The following is a 26838-nucleotide window of genomic DNA, read 5'->3' on the forward strand; positions in this document are numbered from 1 at the left end:
TACTTATGTCTAATTTTATTGCGAGCCACATGTTAATAATACAAAATATTCTATACACATCATATGCAAAAAATGTTAATAGCAAAAAAAATGCTCATGATTTGTTATGCATTCCTCGTATAAAGGATGATGTGAGTTTGATTTGACGAAAATAGGTTTTGCTCCGTGTTTAACCACTGAGCACCTTAGATGTAATCCCTAGATAAGAGAGCTACTGAGTGAGATGGATGGTCTCTGAGAGGGGGGAGAGGAAGAGGAGGGGGAGTGAGGAGAGGGAGGCTGCCATCAGATCACTCCTGCAAAGAGAGAACATTTGCAAATTATCCATTTTATGGATAACAAGAACAGGAACGTCATTACTACCATCCACTGTTATCATCACACTTTGGTAAGAATCTTTACATTTCTATTTGTTGTAATGTTTCAGCAGTTTCATTGCCCGAGGAGCAGCATTTTATTCCAAGGAACCCTTAGATCTTCAAGACTGCAAGAGCAGCGAAGAAAATCTATCAACAAAAACACATTGTCGTAGCCAGGATTGGGCACGGAGACAAGCGCGCAGGTTGTACATGGTGTCATCCGGTAATTTATAGGGAAGGCATGCATAACATGTCACGTCTATTGTTCTACAAACTTGGACATCGCAGATAATTGGGGGCAAATTGTTTGGAATGAAAAACCTGTAGGTAAATTGTAAATGAAAGGAGATTGAGTGCAATTAATTTTTTACCTAAAATTGCTGTAAAAATTAAGAAGTGGAAAAAGCGAGCAAGTGAGTTTGGTTTGTAAGTCGATGCTATACAATCCTAATTTATTGGATGGGGTGGAGGGCTTGACATTTTTTGATGAATTTATCCTGTTATGGTAAAAAGAAATATCAAAAAATTCAAAAAAATATTGATTGGTAATCTAATTATAGGGTATGTTTCCTGCCAGTAGGTTGAGCAACGACGATGACAGCTGAGAAGACGATTCCGGTAATTAATGGCAAACCTGAGGATGCCCTGGATGCTGAAGCTTCAAGTTCCAACCTGGTACACAGCAATGACAAAAAAGTCAAGGAAAGAGGCCACTGGAACAATAAGGTGGAATTTGTGTTGTCCGTGGCAGGGGAAATTATTGGACTTGGAAATGTTTGGAGATTTCCCTACCTTTGCTACAAGAATGGTGGAGGTAAGATGCAATCCTACTTGGCTGTGATTGTCCGAAGAGCAGGACACTTGGCTGTCTTTGTGTGTCAGGTTATGCTGTGATTTTCAATTAGGCAATGTTTGCAGTCAAAATGTATTGTAAAAGCAGTAAAATTTTCAAAGAGAAACTTATAAAAACATTTTTTTTTTAAAAAGTGTTTTCATCTGTCTACCCAGTTAGACTAGAGAAGGTTGGCAGGAATTGTGAAGCACTGGAAAGGTTTTTTTACAGTAACAGAAATTAAGTTGTGAAATTCGAGATTTATATGTGATTGGAATTTTTTATGTTTTCAGGTTTATGCTGTCAAATGTAATTTAAATAGAAAAATGATATAATTGAAATATTAAAACTATTCCCATTTATTTATTAAAAATTAAGATATGTATCTCTAGACTATTTATTCTTTTTAATTAGTTTTATGAAAATTGTGATGGATTTTTTGTTTGAGGTAAAAACATTTCGTTTTTGCTGCTTTGGAACGTATCATCTATGGCCTCGAAATGGCTTACAAAATAAAGCACTCTTAAAAGGACAAATCTCCCACTGCTGCTGTTGCTATGCTGCCTAGTCCTTCATCAGGCTCTGGCTTTCGCTGTAGAGATAAGATCCAAATGTGGGGTCACTGCTGCCATCAGTTTTTGGATGGAGTGGGCACATGCCCCTGAGTTGGGATGATGTTGGAAGTAGAGAGCAGTGAAATCCTGGGCTATTTTGGATTGGCAATGGTGATGGAAAAATGATGTTAGGACACTATTTTGATTCTTTAAAAACATCCTGTGCTCATTTGTTAAAAAAAAAAAAAAAAAAATTATCGCAACCGGAGAGGTGCTCTTGCCCATTAGTGTTGAAAGGTTATGGCTGGAGATGGACACATTTTTTTCTAGTGGAACTAAATTATACTTGAACTTTTACAAAACTGTTTACTCTCCAGAATGTTTATTTTTTGCTATTTGCACCACTGTGGCCGCTTTATTTGAGAACTGTAAAGGGCCGACAAAAGATTAAAGAACGAAATCAACCTAATGCTCACTTAACCACTCACCTAGTTCAGCTTCCCTGATTATTCTGGTGCCCACTGCTTACCATCCAGTATTCAAGTCCTCTTCTTCCTGTAGTTGCATGCTGGTGACTTCACTCTTGAACAGGTTGCAACCAGGCCCGGAAGGTCATAGCACATTGTGATGTTACAACGTGACCTCTGAGACATTGTTGCTGCAGAAAAGTCTTGTTCTAGAGTGAAGATGTAGTGAAACCTCCACCAGGGGGAGCTGGTGAGGGAAGAGAGGTTAAACACTAAGTGTAGCAACACAGAGTAAGAGCACAGGTGTCACAGGTAACGAGAGAGTGGTCAGAAGAACCGAGTCAGAAACAATCAGGAACAGAAGTACAAGAAGGAACAGCCATACACATAGTCAAAATACTAAGCCAAGGGTCAAAGAGCCAAACATGAGTGCGGGGTCCAAAAACATGAGACGGAAGATGTGGTTGGGGTACAAGCCAGAGAATCCAAAAGCCAGACAGGGTACATAGGTAAATCTTCTTATGTGTCTATGAAATGAGTTTGGAGCTCTGTTTTAGAAAAAAAGAAGAAATAAATAAGAATAAGAAATAAGAAAATACAAAATGTTGGCCAGAAAATGCAACATGGTGTTAAATGGCAAACATGACATTGTTTACAGTAATAGAAACAAATTGACTGCCAAATAGGTTTGTACCTTAGTTTTACAATCCATATTGAGTTTCTGTATGCATCCCTACACAGTGCTCACTTTTCTGGCCACCTTCACTGCTCTCTGATCCTGAACAGTTCTCGGTACTTTTTCTTATTGCTGGACCTCTTCAGTCTAGAGTAGGACATGTCTGTGCATGTGAGTTGTAACTAGTAGGGTTGAGCGACCTTTACTTTTATAGGATCGGGTCGGGTTTCACGAAACCCAACTTCTTCAAAAGTCGGGTCGAGTGAAATCGGCCGATCCTATAAAAAAGTCGGGGTCGGGGTCGGCCGAAACCCGAAACCCAATGCAGTGCATTGGGTTTCCATGGTTCCCAGGGTCTGAAGGAGCGGAAACTCTCCTTCAGGCCCTGCGATCCATATTTTAGTGTAAAATAAAGAATTAAAATAAAAAATATCGCAATACTTACCCTCTGACGCGCCCTGGTACTAACCGGGAACCTTCCTTCCTTAGAATCAGCCTTCCAGGACCTTGCGGTGACGTCGCGGTGACGTCGCGGCTTGTGATTGGTCGTGCGAGCGGTCACATGGGCGGCCGCGCGGCCAATCACAAGCCGCGACGTCACCGCGACGTCACCGCAAGGTCCTGGAAGGCTGATGCTAAGGAAGGAAGGTTCCCGGTTAGTACCAGGGCGCGTCAGAGGGTAAGTATTGCGATATTTTTTATTTTAATTCTTTATTTTACACTTAAATCTGAATTCCGATACCAATTCCCGATCTTAAACATATCGGGAATCGGTATCGGAATTCCGATTCTAGATTCAAAAGATCGCCGACTTCATGGCCGACCCCACACAGGGGTCGGGTCGGGTTTCATGAAACCCGACTTTGCCAAAAGTCGGCGACTTTTGAATATTTTCGACCCATTTCGCTCAACCCTAGTAACTAGTTCACAACAATGAGATGTGACGATATGCGCCACAACCTTACAATGCACACTCCAGGCCACGATTAGGCCCAAGATATCCCAGTGCATATATGACATAAGCAGCATCGTACTGGAGCACCTTGGGCCCACCAGAGAAAATCATTCTTGGGGCCAGCGTCGGACTGGAGCACCTTGGGCCCACCAGAGAAAATCATTCTTGGGGCCCACTATGTAGCTACATATTAATAGATACCAGACCACCAATTGTGCGGTAAAAAGCGCTAAAATCAGGGTATAATATAAGGTAGTAAACGTCTTAATTATGTAGCAAGGGTTGGGGTAGCCCCCTCGCAGAATAAAATTTAGCCCCCTCACAGAATATAATTTAGCCCCCTCATAAAATATAACGCAGTCCCTTCTAATAGAATATAATGCAGCACCCCACAAAATATAATGCAACCCCCTCAGGTATAATGCAGTCCCCACCATAGAATATAATGCAGCCCCCTCATATAGTATAATGCAGCCACCACAGAATATAATGAAGTCAACTGAGAGAATGCAGCCCCACCACAGAATATAATGCAGCCCCCCATAGAGTATACTGTAGCCCCCTCACATAGTATGATGTAGCCCCCCATAATATAATGTAGTCCCCTGAGAATAATGCAGTCCCCCCACAGAATATAATGTAGCCCCCTCATAAAGTATAATGCAGCCCCTCTCCACCCCCATCATTGTCCTCATCACCACCTCCATCATTGCCTTCTCCCCCACCACCCCTATCATTCTCCCCCATCACCTCCATCACTGCCCATTCCACCACCTGCATCATTGCCTCCTCCCCCACCATCATTGTCCATTTCATCATCTGCATCATTGCCTCCCTCCACCACCATCCTTTCCCATAACCTCCACCATTGCCTCCCCTCACCCTCATTGACCATCACCTCCATCATTCCCTCCCTCACCATGATTGTTCATCACCTCCATCATTGTCTCCCCCACCATCACTGCCCATCACTTCCATAATTGCATCCCCTCACCTCCATCATTGCCTCCCCACCACCATCATTGCCCATCACCTCCATCATTGTATTCCCCCCACCATCATTGCCCATTACCTCCATCATTGTCTCCCCCAACCACCATCATTGCCCATCACCTCCATCATTGTCTCCCCCCACCAATATCATTGTCCTTCACCACACACACACAGCTCACCACTGCTCACCGCAGCTCATCACACACACACACACACACACACACACTCACACACACTCTCTCTCTCTCACACACATACACACACTCTCTCTCTCTCACACACACACTCACATTATGGTATCCCCCTAACGGATGAGAATAGGACCTGCTCCGAGTCCACGGATCGGGCAAATGGACCAGTTTTTGATAACAGGAGTGTATATAGATCAATGAAACTCTTTGGGTCTGCGTGTTGTCCGTTTCAAAAATGGGCATCGCACATGGATGTGTTCAATGGATGAGTGAATGTAGCCTTATAAGCTCCATGCTCCAGCGTGAGGACACTGTACGACCAATCAAGTAAATATAGAAATGAATCCATTAAAATAGTATTGTGCACAGTTTGCAATAACCCACCATATACTGCATACATCTGCTTTATAGTACTAGGCTGGTTAAAGCATTTCTTGGTTCCATAAATTATGTCTGTTCTATACAGAACACAGTTAATTGTCATTTTCACACACACACACACACACACACACACACACACACACACACACACACACACACACACATTTTATTCAATAAAACAAAACATATAATATATACATATATTTTAGATAAAGACAATATAAAACTGTGTAAACCCTGCTAAACACCTTCGCCAACTTTATCTGCAGAAGCCACCTGTGTCTTTGTGCGGCCATGGTACGTTGTGCCCGGTTACAACCCCAGCTCTGCTACCTCTAGGACTTGCGGACTATAGTAGTAGTCCGTGACTGGAGTAGTGAAGTATGGCAGAGTGCACACACTGATTGATGGCAAATGCCTTTTTAGCAGAGGGAACACGTGTACGGAGAATTACTAACCTTATTACAGAGGTAATATGAACAGAGAACACTGCTGAGAGACACACAGGCAATTAGGTGGGATTCATCGTGCGGCATTAAAAGGGATATGCATATTTTATGGCGTATACGAGGTGGCATGATTTCCAACAAGGCAGAGACTAAGTCACCACTGCACTGTTAACAGCAGTACATAAATTCATCCCTATAATACCCAGGAAAGGAACTTCTAACAACTTTTTCTACAATGGACACACACGAGTTTGTGCAGTCCAGGGATGTCTGTGATAACACCGCGTACCCCAGTAACCAGATGTTCTATTCTGGAGGACACAGATTTCATTTGATCCTTTAGCTATTCCATAGGGGACATATAGGAGCCGCAGGCGTAGGAAGAGGTTAATGGGAAGAAGTCTGTGGCTGCACATACATGAGTGAGACACAGCTCCTCAGCTAAGGGGACAATGAGATGTCATCGGGCTGACATCTGGCCACCGTCCAGATGTCAGCACTGAATAGAGCTGTATCTCCAGCAATGCCAATCACCTGAGGGCACCCATCACATATCACACCTTTATCTCTGGAGGGGTTAAGGTACCGTTACACTAAACGACTTACCAATGATCACGACCAGCGATACGACCTGGCCGTGATCGTTGGTAAGTCGTTGTGTGATCACTGGGGAGCTGTCACACAGACAGCTCTCTCCAGCAACCAACGATCAGGGGAACAACTTCGGCATCGTTGAAACTGTCTTCAACGATGCCGAAGTCCCCGGGTAACCAGGGTAAACATCGGGTTACTAAGCGCAGGGCCGTGCTTAGTAACCCGATATTTACCCTGGTTACCATTGTAAAAGTAAAAAAAAAAAACACTACATACTTACATTCCGATGTCTGTCACGTCCCCCGGCGTCAGCTTCCCGCACTGACTGTGTCAGCGCCGGCCGTAAAGCAGAGCACAGCGGTGATGTCATATTTACCTTGGTTTCCTGATATTTATCCTGGTTGCCAGTGAACACATCGCTGGATCGGCGTCATGCACGCCGATCCAGCGATGACAGCGGGTGATCAGCGACCAAAAAAAGGTCCTGATCATTCCCCAGCGACCAACGATCTCCCAGCAGGGGCCTGATCGTTGGTCGCTGTCACACATAACGAGATCGTTAGCGGGATCGTTGCTACGTCACAAAAAGCGTGACGTTGCAACGATATCGTTAACTAAATCGTTATGTGTGAAAGTACCTTTAGGAATGCAAGCTATTGTTCTCTGTGAGCAGCCAATCTACGGTCTTATTGGAGTGATCTTCAATGAATAGTCCAGAAACAATATCTGCTCCCCCACCTCACTAGTTTACCTCCAGGTGTGGTCTCCGGTGCATACACAGTAGCGCCTGATGGCAGCTGGAGGGCTCCTTTCTATAAATCACTACTATATATGGTTCCTTACCCATGTAGCAGATGCGGGATGATCACACAGTACAGCCCCAATGCGCGTTTTGCGTCGGCTTCATCAGGGGGCGGCCTGCTACATGGGTAAGGAACCATACCTGGGGCTTCTTATTGTTTGTGGGATAACTTACTAATGAGATACCCTTTACTTAAGTGACATGAGACACTTTTGATTACTTGGTCCTAGGGGGTCCTGTTTCCCGTGGCATCCTGATATAGGCACATAGCACTTTACTATATATACTTAGCAGTATGTGGTAGGTCACGCAGGTCTGGTACCGGTTGTTCCCTTGCTGAGCATGTTATAAACTGTAATGTATTTGATATATCATGTTATGGATTGATATCTGGTATAAATAAAATTGATTATTTTTTTATATTATCCTGGACTCGAACTCCCTTTCTCTATGAGTATAATGTATTGTCTATGGAGTGTCCTACATTGTTAATGTGACTCCGTTATCAACAGTTCCTCCACATGGAGATGAACTGATATAGGAGGATTATTGGTTTCATTATGGGATGTAATTGTGTCTTTCAAGAACATGCAGTGTTATCGATATTGTACAGAGAATAGTATGATCAAGGAAAAACATTCATCAAAGGAGAACCTGTGGATGTGAATAACAGGTTGCCATAAAGGGGGAAGATGAGAATGCTAAAATCATTCAGATGAACAGGCGGTGTACAGTCAAACAAATGGCAGTTGATTACCACGCTAGTGGTCCAAATAATGTCTCGAAATGCATAGCTCATTGCTGATGGACTATAACTGTTGACAACCAGTTCAAGTGCTGTCTAAAACAAACAGAAAGACAAGATTCCAGTTGGCAAGAGAGTGCAAAAATTGGATTTCCGAGTAGTGAAAAAAACATTGGCTACTCAAAATAATCTAGATTGCTAATGCATGCTGCTGATGCCCAGGTAAAAGTTTGCCACAAGCAGTCTGAATTTATCCTTCCTGTCAAGTTTGTGGTTTAATGGCAAATCTTTGGACAACTGACGGACACAGGCAGAAAAGGGCCCCATATGCAAGAAGAATATATGGGCTTTTTGCAGTCCAGTAGCTCATCATATTGCAAAATTACATGTTTTGTAAGTGGAAATGTGCCCCCTTACCTCTTAGGCCCCTGTGTGAGTGTCCAGGATGCACCAATGATATGTTTGCCCCTGCCTGGGACTGATGATACCTGTGAATGGACACTTTGACCATAGGCCTTGCCTTTGCATTGTAGCCAACTGAGTTCAACCCTCATTACTGCTGTTTACCTTATAGTTTAGGGACCCTTTAAGCAGTTTAAGCAGGACAATATACAGTAGCATTCCACACTGGCCATATTGCCATGTATTGGTTCCAGAAACATTACAATTTTTCCTTGCTTCCCCAGTCCCCAGACCTTAATATTTTAGAGCAGTGGTCCCCAATCTTTCTTAACCAAAGACCCATATTCAGCTCTGACAGATGGTCACTAGCCACATCCAGAGCCCTGTGAATATTGAGACTCAGAGCCCCCTTTACTTGTATAATGACAGCCAAAGCTTCCCCTCCAGAAATTACACTGATACTCTGTACCACCCTGTCTTGCGACTAGGGGTTTCCACCTTATCCACATTTAGTATTCTCATATCAAGAACTCCAACCACACTCACATCATATTTTCTCCAGTTCACCATAGTTATCGCTCCACCCTCATAGGCCAGTATATGCACACCCAGATCTGCTCTTTTGTGAGGGGTTACCGAGAAAAGTCATCATCCGGAGACATGTTCTTCTTAACTGTTTGCTAGACCTCCTCCTAATGCACCAAGTTGTCAGAGAAACACGAGCCACACAATAAGGTCCCACGAGCCACATGTGGCTCTTGAGCCACAGGTTGAGGACCCCTGTGATAAGTATCTCTGATACAAGGTAGAAGGGTTGTCCAGAACATTTCATCACCTTCATCCTATTTGCGGCACCTGTGCATTGTGCCACAGCCGCAATGCCTCTAACACCACAATGTGCCCCTAATTTTTTATCATTAATAAAGTGGCCATTCAATGTATTAGGGTTTCTATAGTGGTCCGTGAGGCCTTTAGAGTACCCTTACATGTAATAACCTAGTCAATAGATTATTTTATAACTGGATGCTTATGTATGTTCATCTTATTTCCAAAATTAGACCAATCTATTGCAGAACTTGGCAAAACAATTTATCCATGTCCTGATGGGAAAGCCAATTGTGAAGTCTTATGGAAAATTATGTTTTGTTCCTTAACATGTCTTATAAATTAGTGGTTCATGATTTAATTCACTGCATCAACACTCCCCAAGGTATTCTAACAATAATGTATCTGTATAGCTGCCGGTGGTATTATGAAGCCCGTCAAATATTTACCACTTCAAAGATTTAATTATACTGTGGCAGACTGTAAGATGGCTGGCATTATGTAGAAATTCAAAGACTCAAGAATTATAATAAGTTGGATCTCCCTATACCATAAAGCTAATAGACTTATTATAAATGTCTGTTGTGTTATTCTATTGACCTGTTTGCAAACTGTATGCAAAAATAGAAAGAAGATTCATTTTTACCCCTCTATATCAAACCACTGGAATAAACCAAAGTTAAATGGTTTACCAAATGATTGCTAAATATTTGATGGCCAGGTCCTGGAGACTAAGGGGGTCCAAGAGATCCTTTTGCTACATATGAAAATATTTTTTTCATTAATTAACTGTGATAGAAGCCCTGTGGGATACTTAGCATTGGGGCCCATAAGCTTCAAGTTAGACCACTGGTGGCTGCCCGTGTATGAAAACCATTGTTGTATGGGACTTAAAAATGGCACTCTGAGGGCAGGTACAGAAGGGCATATTTGCTGTCTTAGTGCAATCCAATGTTCAGTCCATGGGGACCTATGTTATTCCATGGGGCCATTCATATGTCCAATATTTACCTTGGACAGAGACAGTCCGAGGATATATTCGGTGCAAGTCCGAATTTGAGCTGATATTCGTATCGCACTTGGCCATGCCAGCCAGTGAGTGTGTGGGAAACATCTGACTGAGTTCGGATGAAATCTAAGTGCAGTCTGATTGTCATGAACTCACAGAATGGAAAAGATGAAGAAATTTTTTTCTCCACCTTCCCATCATCTGTGCTCACACTGTGCTCAGAGTTTGATCTTAGTGTAAGCTACATAATTGGCCCGATTCTCTCTGATGAGACAATCTATGGCCGTCTGCACCTGCTCTTATACGGTGAGGCTGGCTGCCAGGTACACTATAGGAGACACTAGCCGATATGCCCTTATTTCAGTATCTAATGCCACTGCACTACCCAAGGAACCTATAATTACATTTACCCCGTTGTTACATCCTCCCTTGATGAAGCCTATGCAAAAAGGCTGAAATGAGTAGGGAATAGCTGTTGATCACTACTACAGGGTGATACATGGGTACTGCCCTTGCTAGAGTTGGAGACCTGCATTTGGGGCACGACAGGGGATATGAGGGATTATACCCTTCTACTTATCCTCTTCCTCCTAAGCTGTCCTCCAAGAGTGATCTCCAGAGGAATTGGTGAGATCCCCCATTCTTTACTTGCTCTGATCTCGTCACAAGCACTTTTGATATTGTGTGTTACGTATTACATATGTTTTATTAGTATTTGTAGAATACTTTTTATCCTAGTCTAATAAAAGTTAAGTTTTAGGCATCCCATGCTGTAAAATGTGTACCTTTATGATGCCTTAATGATTACTGGCAGCTTTGCTATATAAATTTATGTGTAGGGTAACGTTTCTTACAGTGGCATGTAAAAGTTTGGATCTCCTGGTCAAAATTACTGTTTTTGTGAACAGTTAAGCAAGTTGAAGTTTTCCAATAACAAATCGGATTACACTCTGACCAATTTTAATCTACGAGTCCCTGCTCATCTCGCTTCTTTTCTCAGCTCAGATCAGACTGAGATAAAAATTGTAGCCTGCTGCGATTGTCCTCGTATCTCGGTCGAGACTCCTCAATGGAAGTCAATGCGTGTGATTAAAAAAAATCGCACCACACTCAGACCATGCGAGTGCCGTCTGATTTTTACACACCCATGTCCTTGAAGACCCAACATCTCATCAGCTGCATACAGTAAAATCACAGCTTGACAAGTCAGAATAGGATAGAATAGATATACAGGTATATACATAGGTATAAAGATGTCAGTGACATATATAATTAGTACAGTGCAAGTGTAGCTTAGTGTTCATAATAAATTAATAATTTTCTTAAAAAAGTGGTGTGGGATCCCCCAACATTTTATTTACCTGTAGAAGGAAAGCAGACAGCTGTGAGCTGATGTTTATAGCCAGGAAAGGGGGTAATACACATGGAGCTTCCCAGGCTACTAATATCAGCTCACAGCTGGCTACTAAACCTTTACTGCTTATTAAAATTGTGGATCCCCCCAAAAAAATGATGTACTGTCTCCTTATAATTAACAACCAGCAAAGGCTAGGCAGACAGCTGTGGGCTCATATTAATAGGCTAGGAAGGGAACAAAGATATTGGACCCCTCCAAGACTAAAAACATCAGCTCTCAGCTGCCCCAGTAATGGCGCATCCATAAGATGCTCCAAATATGGCACTTAGCCTTCCTCTACACACTTGCCCTATGGTGGTAGCAAGTAGGGGGGGTAGCCTGGGAGGTTGATGTCAGCTTTGTATTGGCAGCTGACATCAAGCACAGGATTTAGTGATGGAAAGGCGTCTATAAGACACCCCTAATACTAACCTCGTAGTCATATAGTAAATAAAAACACCCTGAATAAAGTTCTTTATTTGAAATAATGACACAGACTCCTTTATTGAATTAAAAATAATAAAAATCTTATGTTTATCTTTACGCCCAATCCATTGAAGCCCATGTCCAATGTAAAAAAATAAAATAATATAACAACATAATCCCCACCTGTCCCCGACCTGAAGATAAATGTCAGATGCCCATGTCCCCTATAAAAGAGTTTAAAAAAATAAACAACCATATTCCTCACCTTTCCGATGGGAAGATAATAATCCATTTTGTTGATAGACAACTCTAGCTCTGCTACATCTACTTGGCATGCTGAACACTGGCATGATGTGAGATGCTGAACTGTGTACGCTTGCGCAGCCCAATGACTCGCGTTGATAGGAAGAAGGTGAGGGGAGTTCATATCCAATGAACTCCTTTCACCTCACTGATGTTACTGCGAAATGATGTTGTCACAAATGTCATCAGATTTCAGGGCCAATGAATTCTTTTCACCTTAATGATATCAGCGCGAGTGTCATTAGAACTTTCCCACGGAGCTTGTGCTGATGTCAATGGGGTGAATAGAGTTAATTGGATATGAACTCCTCTCACCTTTTTCCCACCACCATGAGTCACTGAGATGCGCAAGCACATGCAGCTCAGTGTCTCTGCTTCCTGACATGCTGAACTCTCGCATCATGCCAGTGGTCAGCATGATAAGAAGATGTAGCAGAGCTAGTGTCATCTACGAACAAAATGGATTTTTATTTTCTAGTTGGATAGGTGAGGAATATGGTTGTTTATTTTTTAAACTCTTTTACAGAGGACGTGGGCAGCAAGGATTATCTTCATGTCGGAGACAGGTGAGGATTATCTTCCTTTACTATTAAATTTTTTTACATGGGACATGGGCTTCAATAGATTGGGCGTACAGGCAAGTATAAGTGTTTTTTTATTTTTAAATCAATAAAGGAGTCTATGTCATTATTTTAAATAAAATATATTAATTCAGGGTGTTTTTTATTTACTATATGACTATGGGGTTAGTGATGCGGTGTCAATGAAGCAGTCACATAGAATGAAACATCCCGCAGTACGCCAAAATGCACCGAAATCAGATTGGAAACTCTAGTATGAGTAGCAGAAGGGATGTGTATTTATATATATATATATATATATATATATATATATATATATATATATATATATATATACATATATACAGTGGGGCAAAAAAGTATTTAGTCAGTCAGCAATAGTGCAAGTTCCACCACTTAAAAAGATGAGAGGCGTCTGTAATTTACATCATAGGTAGACCTCAACTATGGGAGACAAGCTGAGAAAAAAAAAATCCAGAAAATCACATTGTCTGTTTTTTTAACATTTTATTTGCATATTATGGTGGAAAATAAGTATTTGGTCAGAAACAAAATTTCATCTCAATACTTTGTAATATATCCTTTGTTGGCAATGACAGAGGTCAAACGTTTTCTGTAAGTCTTCACAAGGTTGCCACACACTGTTGTTGGTATGTTGGCCCATTCCTCCATGCAGATCTCCTCTAGAGCAGTGATGTTTTTGGCTTTTCGGTTGGCAACACGGACTTTCAACTCCCTCCAAAGGTTTTCTATAGGGTTGAGATCTGGAGACTGGCTAGGCCACTCCAGGACCTTGAAATGCTTCTTACGAAGCCACTCCTTCGTTGCCCTGGCGGTGTGCTTTGGATCATTGTCATGTTGAAAGACCCAGCCACGTTTCATCTTCAATGCCCTTGCTGATGGAAGGAGGTTTGCACTCAAAATCTCACGATACATGGCCCCATTCATTTTTTCATGTACCCGGATCAGTCGTCCTGGCCCCTTTGCAGAGAAACAGCCCCAAAGCATGATGTTTCCACCACCATGCTTTACAGTAGGTATGGTGTTTGATGGATGCAACTCAGTATTCTTTTTCCTCCAAACACGACAAGTTGTGTTTCTACCAAACAGTTCCAGTTTGGTTTCATCAGACCATAGGACATTCTCCCAAAACTCCTCTGGATCATCCAAATGCTCTCTAGCAAACTTCAGATGGGCCCGGACATGTACTGGCTTAAGCAGTGGGACACGTCTGGCACTGCAGGATCTGAGTCCATGGTGGCGTAGTGTGTTACTTATGGTAGGCTTTGTTACATTGGTCCCAGCTCTCTGCAGTTCATTCACTAGGTCCTCCCGCGTGGTTCTGGGATTTTTGCTCACCGTTCTTGTGATCATTCTGACCCCACGGGGTGGGATTTTGCGTGGAGCCCCAGATCGAGGGAGATTATCAGTGGTCTTGTATGTCTTCCATTTTCTAATTATTGCTCCCACTGTTGATTTCTTCACTTCAAGCTGGTTGGCTATTGCAGATTCAGTCTTCCCAGCCTGGTGCAGGGCTACAATTTTGTTTCTGGTGTCCTTTGACAGCTCTTTGGTCTTCACCATAGTGGAGTTTGGAGTCAGACTGTTTGAGGGTGTGCACAGGTGTCTTTTTATTCTGATAAAAAGTTTAAACAGGTGCCATTACTACAGGTAATGAGTGGAGGAAAGAGGAGACTCTTAAAGAAGAAGTTACAGGTCTGTGAGAGCCAGAAATCTTGATTGTTTGTTTCTGACCAAATACTTATTTTGCACCATAATATGCAAATAAAATGTTAAAAAAACAGACAATGTGATTTTCTGGATTTTTTTTTCTCAGTTTGTCTCCCATAGTTGAGGTCTACCTATGATGTAAATTACAGACGCCTCTCATCTTTTTAAGTGGTGGAACTTGCACTATTGCTGACAAACTAAATACTTTTTTGCCCCACTGTATGCATGATTTTCTCATGTCTGACATAAAATCAGAATACATCTTTCACATTTTAGGTCAATTAGGATTACCATAATTATTAATATTTGCCAAATTCCAGAATATTGAGAGAGAATGTTTTAAGGCATTTTTATTACTTACTGCAAAGTCAAATGTTTACATGCAATTCATCAATTTTGGGTACCATCGCCCTTAAAGTGAATGACTTGGGTCAAATATTTGACTTGGCCCACTCCTCCTGACAAAAACTGGTGTAACTGATCCAGGTTTGTAGGTCGCCTTGCTCGCATCGGCCTTTTCAGCTTTGCCCATACATTTTGAATAGGACTGATATGAGGGCTTTGTGATGGCCACTTTAAAACATTGACTTTTTTATCCTTAAGCCACTTTGTTACCATTTTGGCAGTATGCTTCGGGTCATGTGGAAGACCCATTTCTGCCCAAGCTTTAACTTCCTGGCTGATGTCTTGAAATGTTGCTTCAGTATTGCCACATAATCTTCTTTTCTCATGATGCCATCTATTTTGTGAAGTGCGCCAGTCCCTCCTGAGCATAACAACACCACAACATGATGCTGCCACCCCCGTGTTTCACAGTTGGGATGGTGTTCTTAAACTTCCAAGCTTCTCCCTTTTTTCTCCTAACATAAAGATGGCCATTGTGCGCAAAATGTTCAATTTTAGTTTCATCAGACCACAGGACACGTCTTAAAAAATTAAGGTCTTTGTTCCTGTGTGTATTTGCAAACATGAATATGGCTTTTTTATGTTTCTTTTGGAGTAATGGCTTCTTCTTGGCAGAGTGGTCTTTCAACCCATGTTGAAACAGTACTCAATTCCCTGTGGATATTGTCACAATCTTACCAACTTCAGCCATCACCTTCACAAGGTCTTTTGCTTTTATCCTTGGGTTGATATGCACATGTTGGACCAAAACACGTTCATCTCTGGAACACAGAACCCATCTCCTTCCTGAGCGGTATGATGGCTCGACATTCCCATCTTGTTTGTACTTGCGCATAATTGTTTGTACAGACATCAGATATCAGGGGAATATACTATTAGAGCATTACCTTAGGGTGCCTCACTGTCCTGTAAATGCACACACACCCGACGCGCGTTTCGGAAATCACTTCCTTTGTCCTGACGAAGGAAGTGATTTCCGAAACGCGCGTCAGGGGTGTGTGCATTTACAGGACAGTGAGGCACCCTAAGGTAATGCTCTAATAGTATCTTCCCCTGTTATATTTATATATATATATATATATATATATATATATATATATATATATATTAATATTATATATAATTTTTTTTTTCCTGAGTCACTTTTTCAGCACATTGCACTTTGTGATTCTGCAGCTTTGCACAGCTCTCAGGGATTTCCCTATGCACATGTGAGGGTTCCTCCATGAATCTTTTTCCATACTTAAGCACTTTATATTACTTGCTGCAATTTTGCACGGCTTTTTGTGTGTGACCTCCACCCATTGCTATATACATTGTTTATTTATTGTTTTTGTATATTTTTTATTTGTTATATTTGGTTTATATATTTTTTTCACTTTTTTCTGGCACAATGACACAAGAATTTCAGAGAATTGCCTATATTCCTTAAAGGGGAATCATTACCTTGCACATGCCCATTGGTGACACTTATATGAATTGTGTTTATGGGTTTACTTTTATTATACATACTGTCCTGATTCGCACAACAGTCTGTTTTATTTTAAAAATTATTTTTTTCTGTATGGCTACTATTAGTTAATAAAGATATCTATAATATAACGCTGGGAGCATCACTCTGTCCGAAGCCTTTATAGACTGCGCAGGCGCGATGCTCCTAGTGTTACATTATAGAGTGTCAGGAAAAAAAAATGGCGCCGGAAGGTGCGGACTGCCGGGAGCAGGGGGTCGGGAGCAGGGGGACACCGTGCACATATTTGCGCCCTGATTACGCTGTGGCACTTCATGTCACAGCAATTTGTTACTTACGCCATTCCTTTCCGCCAGCACTTTCTTCGTCCTCCTGCTGCCGGAATCAGCGCCTGCTCAGTCCGTGCTTTCCGGCGCCATTTTCTTGAACACACACTGCAGTGTGTCTTCAAGAAAATGGTGCCGGAAAGCGCGGACTGCGCAAGAGCCGATCCCGGCAGCAGGAGGATGAAGAAAATGGCGGCGGAAAGGAATCAGGTGGCGCAAGTAACAAATTGCTGTGGCATGAAGCTTCATGCCACAGCTATTTGTTACTTACGCCACCTGATTCCTTTCCGCCGCCATTTTCTTGGTCCTGCTCCCGGAATCCGCGCCTGCGCAGTCCGCGCTTTCCGGCGCCATTTTCTTGAAGACACACTGCAGTGTGTGTTCAAGAAAATGGCGCCGGAAAGCTTGGACTGCGCAGGCGCCGATTCCGGCAGCAGGAGGACCACGAAAATGGCGGCGGAACGGAATCAGGTAGCGTGTGCACAGGATCCCACCCTCATTACGCTGTGGCACTTCATGCCACAGCGATTTCTTACTTTATAGCATAGGCTCTGGCTGATGAATACTCCTATCAGAGATGCTAGCTCTCGCTGTTATCAGTAACAGCAGGTGTATGCTGATTAGAGTTGTACTCTTTCATCAGCTGATGCCTGTGACCAGCGATAACCTTTTTATCACCGGTCACAACTGCTGTTAGATGACTACGTGGGAGCCATAACTCTCTGGCTGGTGGTAATGATCAGAGCCTGTGTTTGTTGCACTGTCATGCAGATGACAGCATGACAAACAATGGATGTTCGGGCCCCTCATTCATCTGAATGAAGTCCGGTTTCAAGTTTGGGTACTGCACTGGCACCAAACTTTTTTTACATGTTTGGCTGAACCCTCTGGTCTCAAACATCCACGGGTTCGTCCATCACTACTTAGGAGAAAAAGCACATCTTTTGAGGTGCCTTTTCTCTTGTTACTCTTGTGAAACATTTGGGGCTGAAGCAACATTTTTGCGGGAAAAATATATTTTTTCACTTTCACGGCTTAATGTTATAAAGTTCTGTAGATAAGTTCCTTAAGGCATGTAGTTTTCAAAATGGGGTTACTTGTTTGCAATTTCATTGTTTAGGCATATCAGGAGCTCTGCAAATGCAGCATGTCATCTGCTATTGATTCCAGCCAAAGTCAAATGGTTCTCTTTCCTTTCCGAGCTCTGCCATGCGCACAAACAGTAGTTTTCCACCACATATGGGATATCTGGGTACTCAGTATAAATTGCACATTGCATTATATGGTCCATTTTCTCCTGTTACCCTTGTAAAAATGAATAATTTGGGGCAAAAGCAAAATTTTTGTGGGAATAATGTGATTTTTTTATTTTTATGGCTCAATGTTATAAAATTCGGTGAAGCACCTGCAGGGTCAAGGTACTCAATACACCTCTAGATAAGTTCTTTGAGGTGTATAGGGGTAAATGGGGTCACTTGTTGGGGGTTTCAACTGTTTAGACACATTAGCGGCTCTGCAAATGTGCCATGGCATCAACTATCTATTCCAGCCAATTTTGTGCTCCAAAAGTTGAATGTTGCTCCTTTCCATCCGAGCTGTTCCTTGTGCCCAAACAGTAGTTTTCCACCAAATATGGGGTATCGGCGTACTCAGGAGAAATTGCAAAAACATTTAAATTTTTTCCTTCCACGTTGCTTTTATTCTGGGGAAGCTCCTAAAGGAATAAAATACTTCTTGAATGTGATTTTCAGCCCATTGAGGAGTGTAATTTTTAAAATGGTGTCACTTTTGTGTATTTTCTGTCATAATCACTTCAAACGTGCTGTGGTCCCTAAAAAGTTTTGTTCTGTAAATTTTGTTGGAAAAATGAGAAATTGCTCACAAAGTTTTAACCTTGTTAACTTCCTAACAAAAAGAATTATGTTTAAAATATGATGCTGATGTGAAGTAGACATTTGGTAAATGTTATTTATTATCTATTTTGTGGGTTATATCTATCTGGATGTTGTATGTGGAATTTCCTGAAGAAGCGGTCGCACTGACCTTCAAATGCGTTGAATAAACCACCATTCAATTTCATCATCTTTTGGAGGCTCATTATTAAGCCAGCGCAGATTTAACCCACACCTCCTACACGGTTTATCATATCTGGCTTAAGGGCATAAAAATTTGAAGTTTAAAAATTGCAAAATTGTCTGTTTTTTGGTAAAATTTTCGATATTTTCATAAATAAACGCAAAAAATATTGACCAAAATTTGGCACTCCATATCACTTTGATATATTGAAGCGTTCTAGAGTTATTACCACATACATTGACACAAGTTAGAATTGAAAAAAAACTAGACTGATCAGGAAAGTGAAAACAGGCTGGAGGGTGACCCCAAAGACTCCCGCCTGAGAAATGCAGTCCATAGCTATCCTTTACAGTGGACATGCCCTAGACTGTCTCTCCATGCCTCCCGACCCGTTTCCTCAGTTTAGATTCATCAGAGAAATATATATGCATGCACCTGTTTGTCCAAAATGCCCTACTTTTAGGACACCCAACACCCTCACCGATCAATTGTTCCCTGCACCAATGGACCCGGAGGTGCTCAGTTGTGGAGTTGCACAGCACAGTTTTATCAATTGTATAGTAGCTGCGTCTGAGTACACATTAGCATCCTATTGATTCGAATAGGGGGTGGATGTTCAGTATCTGGCCACAGCCACTGGCAAATGCTAGAAAAAACTTATTCGCTGGGATGCTGGGTGACACACCTCCACCGATAAGATATTGATGACTTATATTGAGGATAGGCCAAAAAATTAAAAGTCACAGAAAAATGAAAAAATAACTAACCTTTTTTGTCAAAACACCAATAGTATTGTCAAGTGCTACTAAAATTAACCTATTAATTTTATGGCATAAAAATGTTATGATTATTCCCTGATGCAAAAGTAGAAACTGAATTCAGAGGTGGCCTTCTTATGTGTTTTTTTAATAATTATCATCGATATTCAGGAAACTGACAGAATTATTTATCCCTTTACTTTATGAGTCTAATCTTCAGGAACCAATGTTTATTACCTCCAAGGAAAGTTGTGCAACACAGTATTGCAAATTTGTAATAGTGAGCCGTAGATTAAAAGCAGTTACTGGTTTCACTGGTGTGTTCAGTGTTATTAATATGTCAGATTCACTTAAATTGAGCTATGACCTCTGAATGATCCATCAGAAATGAAGATGGAATTGTGAAATGAACTGTCATGCTATCCTCCAATTTAATCAGCCAGGAGAGTTGCCACTGACAGTATTTTTTTAAAGGGAACCTGTCACCCTGTTTTTTCAGATTGAGATATAAATACTGTTAAATAGGGCCTGCGCTGTGCGTTACTATAGTGTATGTAGTGTACCCTGATTCCCCACCTATGCTGAGAAATACATTACCAAAGTCGCCGTTTTCGCCTGTCAATCAGGCTGATCTGGTCAGGTGGGCATGGTGACATCGCTCTTTTCTTCCCCAGCTTTCCGTTGGTGGCGTAGTGGTGTGCGCATGTCCAAGTTCCGAATTCCCTGCGCGCACGTGAAGAAGCAGCGCGCGATATGCGCTATTACCCCCTGTCATTGGTGGGGGCGGCTATCTTCCTGGGGCCGCGCGTGCGCAGATGGAGTGCTCTGCTGCACGGGGCTTCAGGAAAATGGCCACGGGATGCCGCGCGTGCGCAGAAGAGATCGCGGCGGCCATTTTCCCAAAGCCGAGTTTGAATCTCGGCTTTGGGAAAATGGCCGCCGAGATCTTTTCTGCACACGCGCGGCATCCCGCGGCCATTTTCCTGAAGCCCCGTGCAGCAGAGCACTCCATCTGCGCATGCGCGGCCCCAGGAAGATGGCCGCCCCCACCGATGACAGGGGGTAATAGCGCAGATCGTGCGCTGCTTCTTCACGTGCGCGCAGTGGATTCGTCACCAACGGAAACCTGGGGAAGAAAAGAGCGATGTCACCACGCCCACCTGACCAGACCAGCCTGATTGACAGGCGAAAACGGCGACTTTGGTAATGTATTTCTCAGCATAGGTGGGGAATCAGGGTACACTACATACACTATAGTTACACACAGCGCAGGCCCTATTTAACAGTATTTATATCTCAATCTGAAAAAACGGGGTGACAGGTTACCTTTAAATGATAATTTAAAGACATATTCCATTTCAAAATTAAAATTCTGTAGTTTTTAATCATTTTATATGACATTTTAAGAATATTTATATTCTTATTTTCTCTATAACAGTTGGTCCATGCTGAGCTTTGAAACTGTAATCAAAATATTATAGAATTTAAACTATTTTACAATTTCAACATTTTATAGCTTAAATATAACAGTGAAGAAAAATAGTATTGCAATATAAAATTGTAGTAAATAATAAAATGAAATTAAAACAATAAATAAAAAAAGTAAAAAAAAAAAACATTTTAAGAGGTCCCAACATTTCGTTTGGAATGTTATAATAAAAGCACTTTATAACTGCTGTGTGTTATAATAAACCTAGCACACTACTTAACTCTCAAAACAGTCAACAAACTTCCTGTGTTTTCTCGAGTCTGCTTGAATCCAAAATTTGATGGAACACTACAAATGGTTGTGCCTCCCAGATGCCCCCTTAGAAAGTTGCAATAAGACCAGGAAAAGGCTAAAAAGTGATGTCCCAATTGAGCACAAAACAAAAAACTGAAAAAGACCCCTTAAAATTTACCTTTTATTAGGAAGTTTTAAAGGTATAGCAAATATAAGGTAAGAGTATATACCACAGACAATACAAAATATGAAAAAATATGAAAAAATTAGAAAATGGGGCAATAGTAAATCACAAAATGTGTTGACTGATGTGCCCTAAAATTCACTAATGGATGCCCTACTTATCAGTGTAGGTAGGCACCCTTAGTTTCTACGGTATGGCGCTCCCACTCGTCGGCGGCAAGACACACCGATGACATAGCACCAGCCCTGGCTAATTATAAGCCGAATCGTGGATGCCGGAATTGATCCACTCATCTCTAGTAGCAATTGTCCTTTATACAGTGGACAGTCCCAGATATGGGTCTACACCCTGCAGTCTTGGGTGTCTGCTGAATTTCCCTCAAAACCAGCACCCCCTAACATCTCCTCCTGCCAGGGGAGAAAGAAATTGTAAATGGACATGGATTGGGGTGTGGCCAAAATGTGTGCACCGAATAATTCGTCCATCTTTCAGCTCTTCAAAAATCGTGAGGTATGCATATGTATAGAGGATGGCAACTCAATTAACTATGTTAGTTACAATGTGCACCCCTGCAAAATATTTTGAAATAAGCTAATACAGCATTTATATTCTTACATTTTTTATTCTTTTCATGTGTCTTCATTATTCTCCTATTTTCAGACTTGTACACTAATGTAAAAGAACCTTTTTTGTTATGAATGATAGGTTCTTTGAAGTGAAATGGATGTTCCTAAAATGTACCAATCATTCAATGTTTTTATATTAATATTCTGCCTGTACAAAACTAATAGGCATAATGTGCCAAGTGTATATATGTTGTCAAGGCCTCAGATATAATTGCACTTGGAAATGTTCTGTAAAATATGACAAGGTTATTCAAACAAATATTATTTTTCACCAATGTTTAGATGAATATCTTTTCAGCTATTAAATATTTAAAGAGAATCTGTCAGTAGGATCAACCATTCTAAACCATCTACATGGGATGGCAGGTCATAGAAATTTGAATAAAATGATACCTTCATACCTGAGAGCCTATGTCTTATTTGAGAGAAAGTCATGTTTTTCTTAATATGTAAATGAGGTGTTAAGATCTATGGGCCGGACACATATCTGTGAGAATCTGCCTCCAGAGCTTATTTTATTTGAAAGTGGGTGTTATCAGTATGATACATTTATGGATGAACAGTAGTGTTGAGCGATACCGTCCGATACTTGAAAGTATCGGTATCGGATAGTATCGGCCGATACCCGAAAAATATCGGATATCGCCGATACCGATATCCGATACCAATACAAGTCAATGGGACATCAAGTATCGGAATGTATCCTCATGGATCCCAGGGTCTGAAGGAGAGGAAACTCTCCTTCAGGCCCTGGGATCCATATTAAAGTGTAAAATAAAGAATTAAAATAAAAAATATTGTTATATTCACCTCTCCGGCGGCCCCTGGACATCAGCGGGAGGATCCGGCGTCCGGCACGGCTTCTTTCTTCAAAATGCGCGCCTTTAGGACCTGTGGAATGACGTCCCGGCTTCTGATTGGTCGCGTGCCGCCCATGTGACCGCCACGCGACCAATCAGAAGCCGCGACGTCATTCCTCAGGTCCTAAAAGGCGCTCATTCTAGAACTTTAGCTGAGGAATGACGTCGCGGCTTCTGATTGGTCGCGTGGCGGTCACATGGGCGGCACGCGACCAATCAGAAGCCGGGACGTCATACCACAGGTCCTAAAGGCGCGCATTTTGAAGAAAGAAGCCGTGCCGGACGCCGGATCCTCCCGCTGATGTCCAGGGGCCGCCGGAGAGGTGAATATAACAATATTTTTTATTTTAATTCTTTATTTTACACTTCCGATACAGATACCCGATATCACAAAAATATCGGATCTCGGTATCGGAATTCCGATACCGCAAGTATCGGCCGATACCCGATACTTGCGGTATCGGAATGCTCAACACTAATGAACAGTCAACTCTCATAATTTAACAGTACATCTTGGTGTGATTATAAATGACGTAGTACTGCAGAACTGAACTTTGTCTCATTACAAACACATCTCCAGTTGCATCGCTCCTCTCATATTGCTGTTGCTGAGCTGTGTCTGATTACAACTTCTTCAGCTTCATCTCACAGGCAGCAATTGTGGGAGGAGGGAAGGCATGCACAACTTTGACTCATTAAACATACATCTGCAGTTGTAGCACTCCTCTAAGGGTAAGGTTCCACGTTCCGGATTGCCAACGCTTTGGATGGAGCGGAAAACTCGCTCTGCCCAAAGCGCCGCCCTCTTCTATACGTGCGGTGATCCCAGATCTGTTCATTGCACACATCTGGAATCTCCACACCCCATTCATAGGGCCCAGTGATTTATCTTGCGGCAATGCAGCGTCGCCGCAAGGTAAACAGACATGCTGTGTTCTAAAAAGACGCGTCGCATGTCCGGAAACGCAGGGAAGCCGGGTGCTTGTTCGCACGCATAGTGGAGACGGGGTTTCATAAAATCTGTTCCACTATGCTGTAACATCTGGACGCTGCGGATTGAACGCTGCGGTTGTACGCTGCATTCAATCCGCAGCTAATCCAGATGTGATCCAGACAGTGGACACGCACCCTAAAAGTGCTGTCAGTTCAGTTTTACTGCTGTGCCCCATATTAGATGCCTGTGAGATGGAAGCTGAAACAATGCAGTGTTATCTGTTGTCAGACACAGCTCTGCAGTGAGATCAGGGATCAGACTTTCTTGTGTTAGACATGTAATGACAGATAACTTGCCCACCTCACTGAGTGTCATCTCATTACAAACACTTCTAGCAGCTCTCCTCATAATGCTGTCACCTCTGTTGTACTGACCTTTCCCACACACTGGTTATGAGAGATAAAAGTTAAAGAAGTGTATGTACTGACATCCATGTCACCTGTACTCTGGGCATGTTCTAATCACACACAGCTCTGCAGTGAGATCAGGAGATCAGACTGTTAGTAATTACAATAAACAACAATGTGTCCCAATGTATCCCAAAGCTGCAAAATGGCACTTCCAAATACTATGTGCAAATCAAAGGAGAAGTGATTATTCTACCACCTATATGAAGCAAACCATATATAGATAAAAAATTCACGCTTATTAGAAAAAATTAAAACAATATATAAAAAGACCACATATCCATATTGCACATAAACATACCCCAGGGGGAGTAACAACAGTCCAAGGTTTACAAAATGATGATGAAACAAATTCAGGGAATCATATTATGTTTATCCAATGCAGGTCACACATGGGGTATAATATAGTTACACAATTTAAATTTTCCGTAAGAAATTTCTGTCACCAAAATTGTAAATGTGTGCTCATAGCATCAATGCTGGTAGTTATCCTCAATGAACCAGCCTAAGTGTGATCCACTGCTTCAGATATATATAGGTATACAAGCGACATAGCCTACTACCAAGTAAGAAATATATCCAAAGTGCAAGTGACATTGCCTATTTTTGGATAAGGTGAAGATAATGCTAATGGTTTGATGGTGGCCACCTGTGCCACAGCGCGCGTTTCACCCTTCTGCTTCTTCCGGGGCGAAACACGCATCTGCTTCTTCCTGGGGGTTCAGAAGATCATATACCTGTTTAGGTAGGGTATGTTCTTTAGTAAAGTAATAGGCATACAACTGGTGGCACCCCTGGACCCCATTCCATTATAGCTTTGTACAATATTTTGGCTATTACGCCTTAAATTATTGTGTTCCTTTCCTATCTTTCCCCACTGGAGATTAGGGTGAGCAGGGCTATGTGAGGGCCAGCCTATGTGGAGTGGGGGCGCCATCTTGTTTGTTTAGGGTGCCAACCCCCGCTGTTAGATAGGCGATATATAGAGAGGAGTAGGGTTATGTTAGCGTGTGCACTTATCCTTTTTCCTTTTTTTCCCTTTTTTCCTTGATTATCCATGCTATTTCGTGCCTGTGGTTGGAGCTGGCACTTCGCCTCTTTTTCTCCTCCCTCATTTTTTGAGGTGGTAGGAGATTGATATCTATATGGACCAGTGCATATCTAGTCTGGGATCATGTTTCTAATTAAAGAATTTTTGAAATTTATATAAAGTCAGGATCCACTTCTTTTTTGATACTATTTGAAGATGTTCCCTATATTGGGACTCATATTCCCGCCTCCTGGTGTGATCTTTCATACACCGGAAGTGACGGACCCATTTAGATAAGGGATACAGCGCTCAGAATATGTGTTTAAATATCCGTACAGCAGGTCCGATAATGGCTTTGAGACCTTTTTGAGTGGGTATGTTCTAATACTTATAGTTGTCGTTATGGTACACATATGGCGATATGGAATACCTCCGACATGATATGTCGGGTGCACACCGGAAGTGATGTATTTATCTGAAGCCTGGAACACAGAGGAATGTAGCCCGCCCCTTAGTATATCAGATAGCGTTCCCTAGATGATGCATTAGATAGGCGTGGCTATGATGCCGCAGTACGGAGATGGACTTCCCCCCTCTTCTGAATTCTGCAGCGTTCTTCCGGTGAGATGCACGTGGAGGAGATGCACGTGGAAGATCCCGGAAACGATAGAGGTGGACTTTTTGACCCCTAATAAGTAAGTTATAAATGGTAGAGATAAGAGCGGCGGCAAACCGCAGTGTGAGGAAAACCCCTTCCTCCCCAAACTGGCAACTTATTTATTTATTTAATTTCTCCTCCCCTGATGATTTGGAACAATGAACCGCGTCGGGAGGACATGGGGATAATTCATGAGGCTTTTGTATCCTAATGGTGGGTTTCCAATTTTACGGGGATTGAAGCACACCCGTTTCCCCACGTTCTGGGATCAGCTTAAAGCATCGCTTTGGAGCCGTTCGAGAAACCAGGAGGGACATATGCAAATATACCTGGGTGAGACTGTTCCATTCTTCTAAGCAGATGCTCTTTCTTTTTTCTGATTATGACAGCTATGCAATATATAGCATTTATATGATACAGCTAGATTCTCTGTTTTGGAAAATACTGAGAATAATTGCATGAGGCCAAAAGTCACTGCTTTGTTACCATTGCTCAAACTGTAAGAATCTACTGATTGAGAGACTAAGACTTGAGAATTCATTTGAGTAATTGTTTTGATACACCCTTAAAAGGTGAATATGGAGCTTTGGGTGTACATTGCTACTTGTACTGTGTTATTAGCGTTTGTCCGTTTGTTCTTGTCTACATT

The 26838-nt window shown here is 42.0% G+C and overlaps 1 protein-coding gene across 3 annotated transcripts in view; it reads left to right on the forward strand.

Annotated features, from left to right (window-relative positions):
- Positions 1 to 261: 261 nt before the first annotated feature.
- The window catches only part of SLC6A11 (solute carrier family 6 member 11), a 172555-nt gene continuing 145978 nt past the window's right edge, over positions 262 to 26838 (forward strand). Inside the window, exons 1-2 of one of the 3 annotated variants that reach the window (XM_069736762.1) lie at positions 262 to 388; positions 940 to 1173. In XM_069736762.1, the coding sequence (XP_069592863.1) occupies positions 954 to 1173 (220 nt within the window). In that variant the 5' untranslated portion in view covers positions 262 to 388; positions 940 to 953. Of the gene's footprint in view, positions 389 to 936; positions 1174 to 26838 lie in introns of all 3 variants that reach the window. The other 2 variants (XM_069736761.1, XM_069736764.1) reach the window with 2 other exon arrangements.

This window comes from Ranitomeya imitator, chromosome 8 (assembly GCF_032444005.1).
Source record: "Ranitomeya imitator isolate aRanImi1 chromosome 8, aRanImi1.pri, whole genome shotgun sequence".
Classification (NCBI taxonomy): Eukaryota; Metazoa; Chordata; class Amphibia; order Anura; family Dendrobatidae; genus Ranitomeya; species Ranitomeya imitator.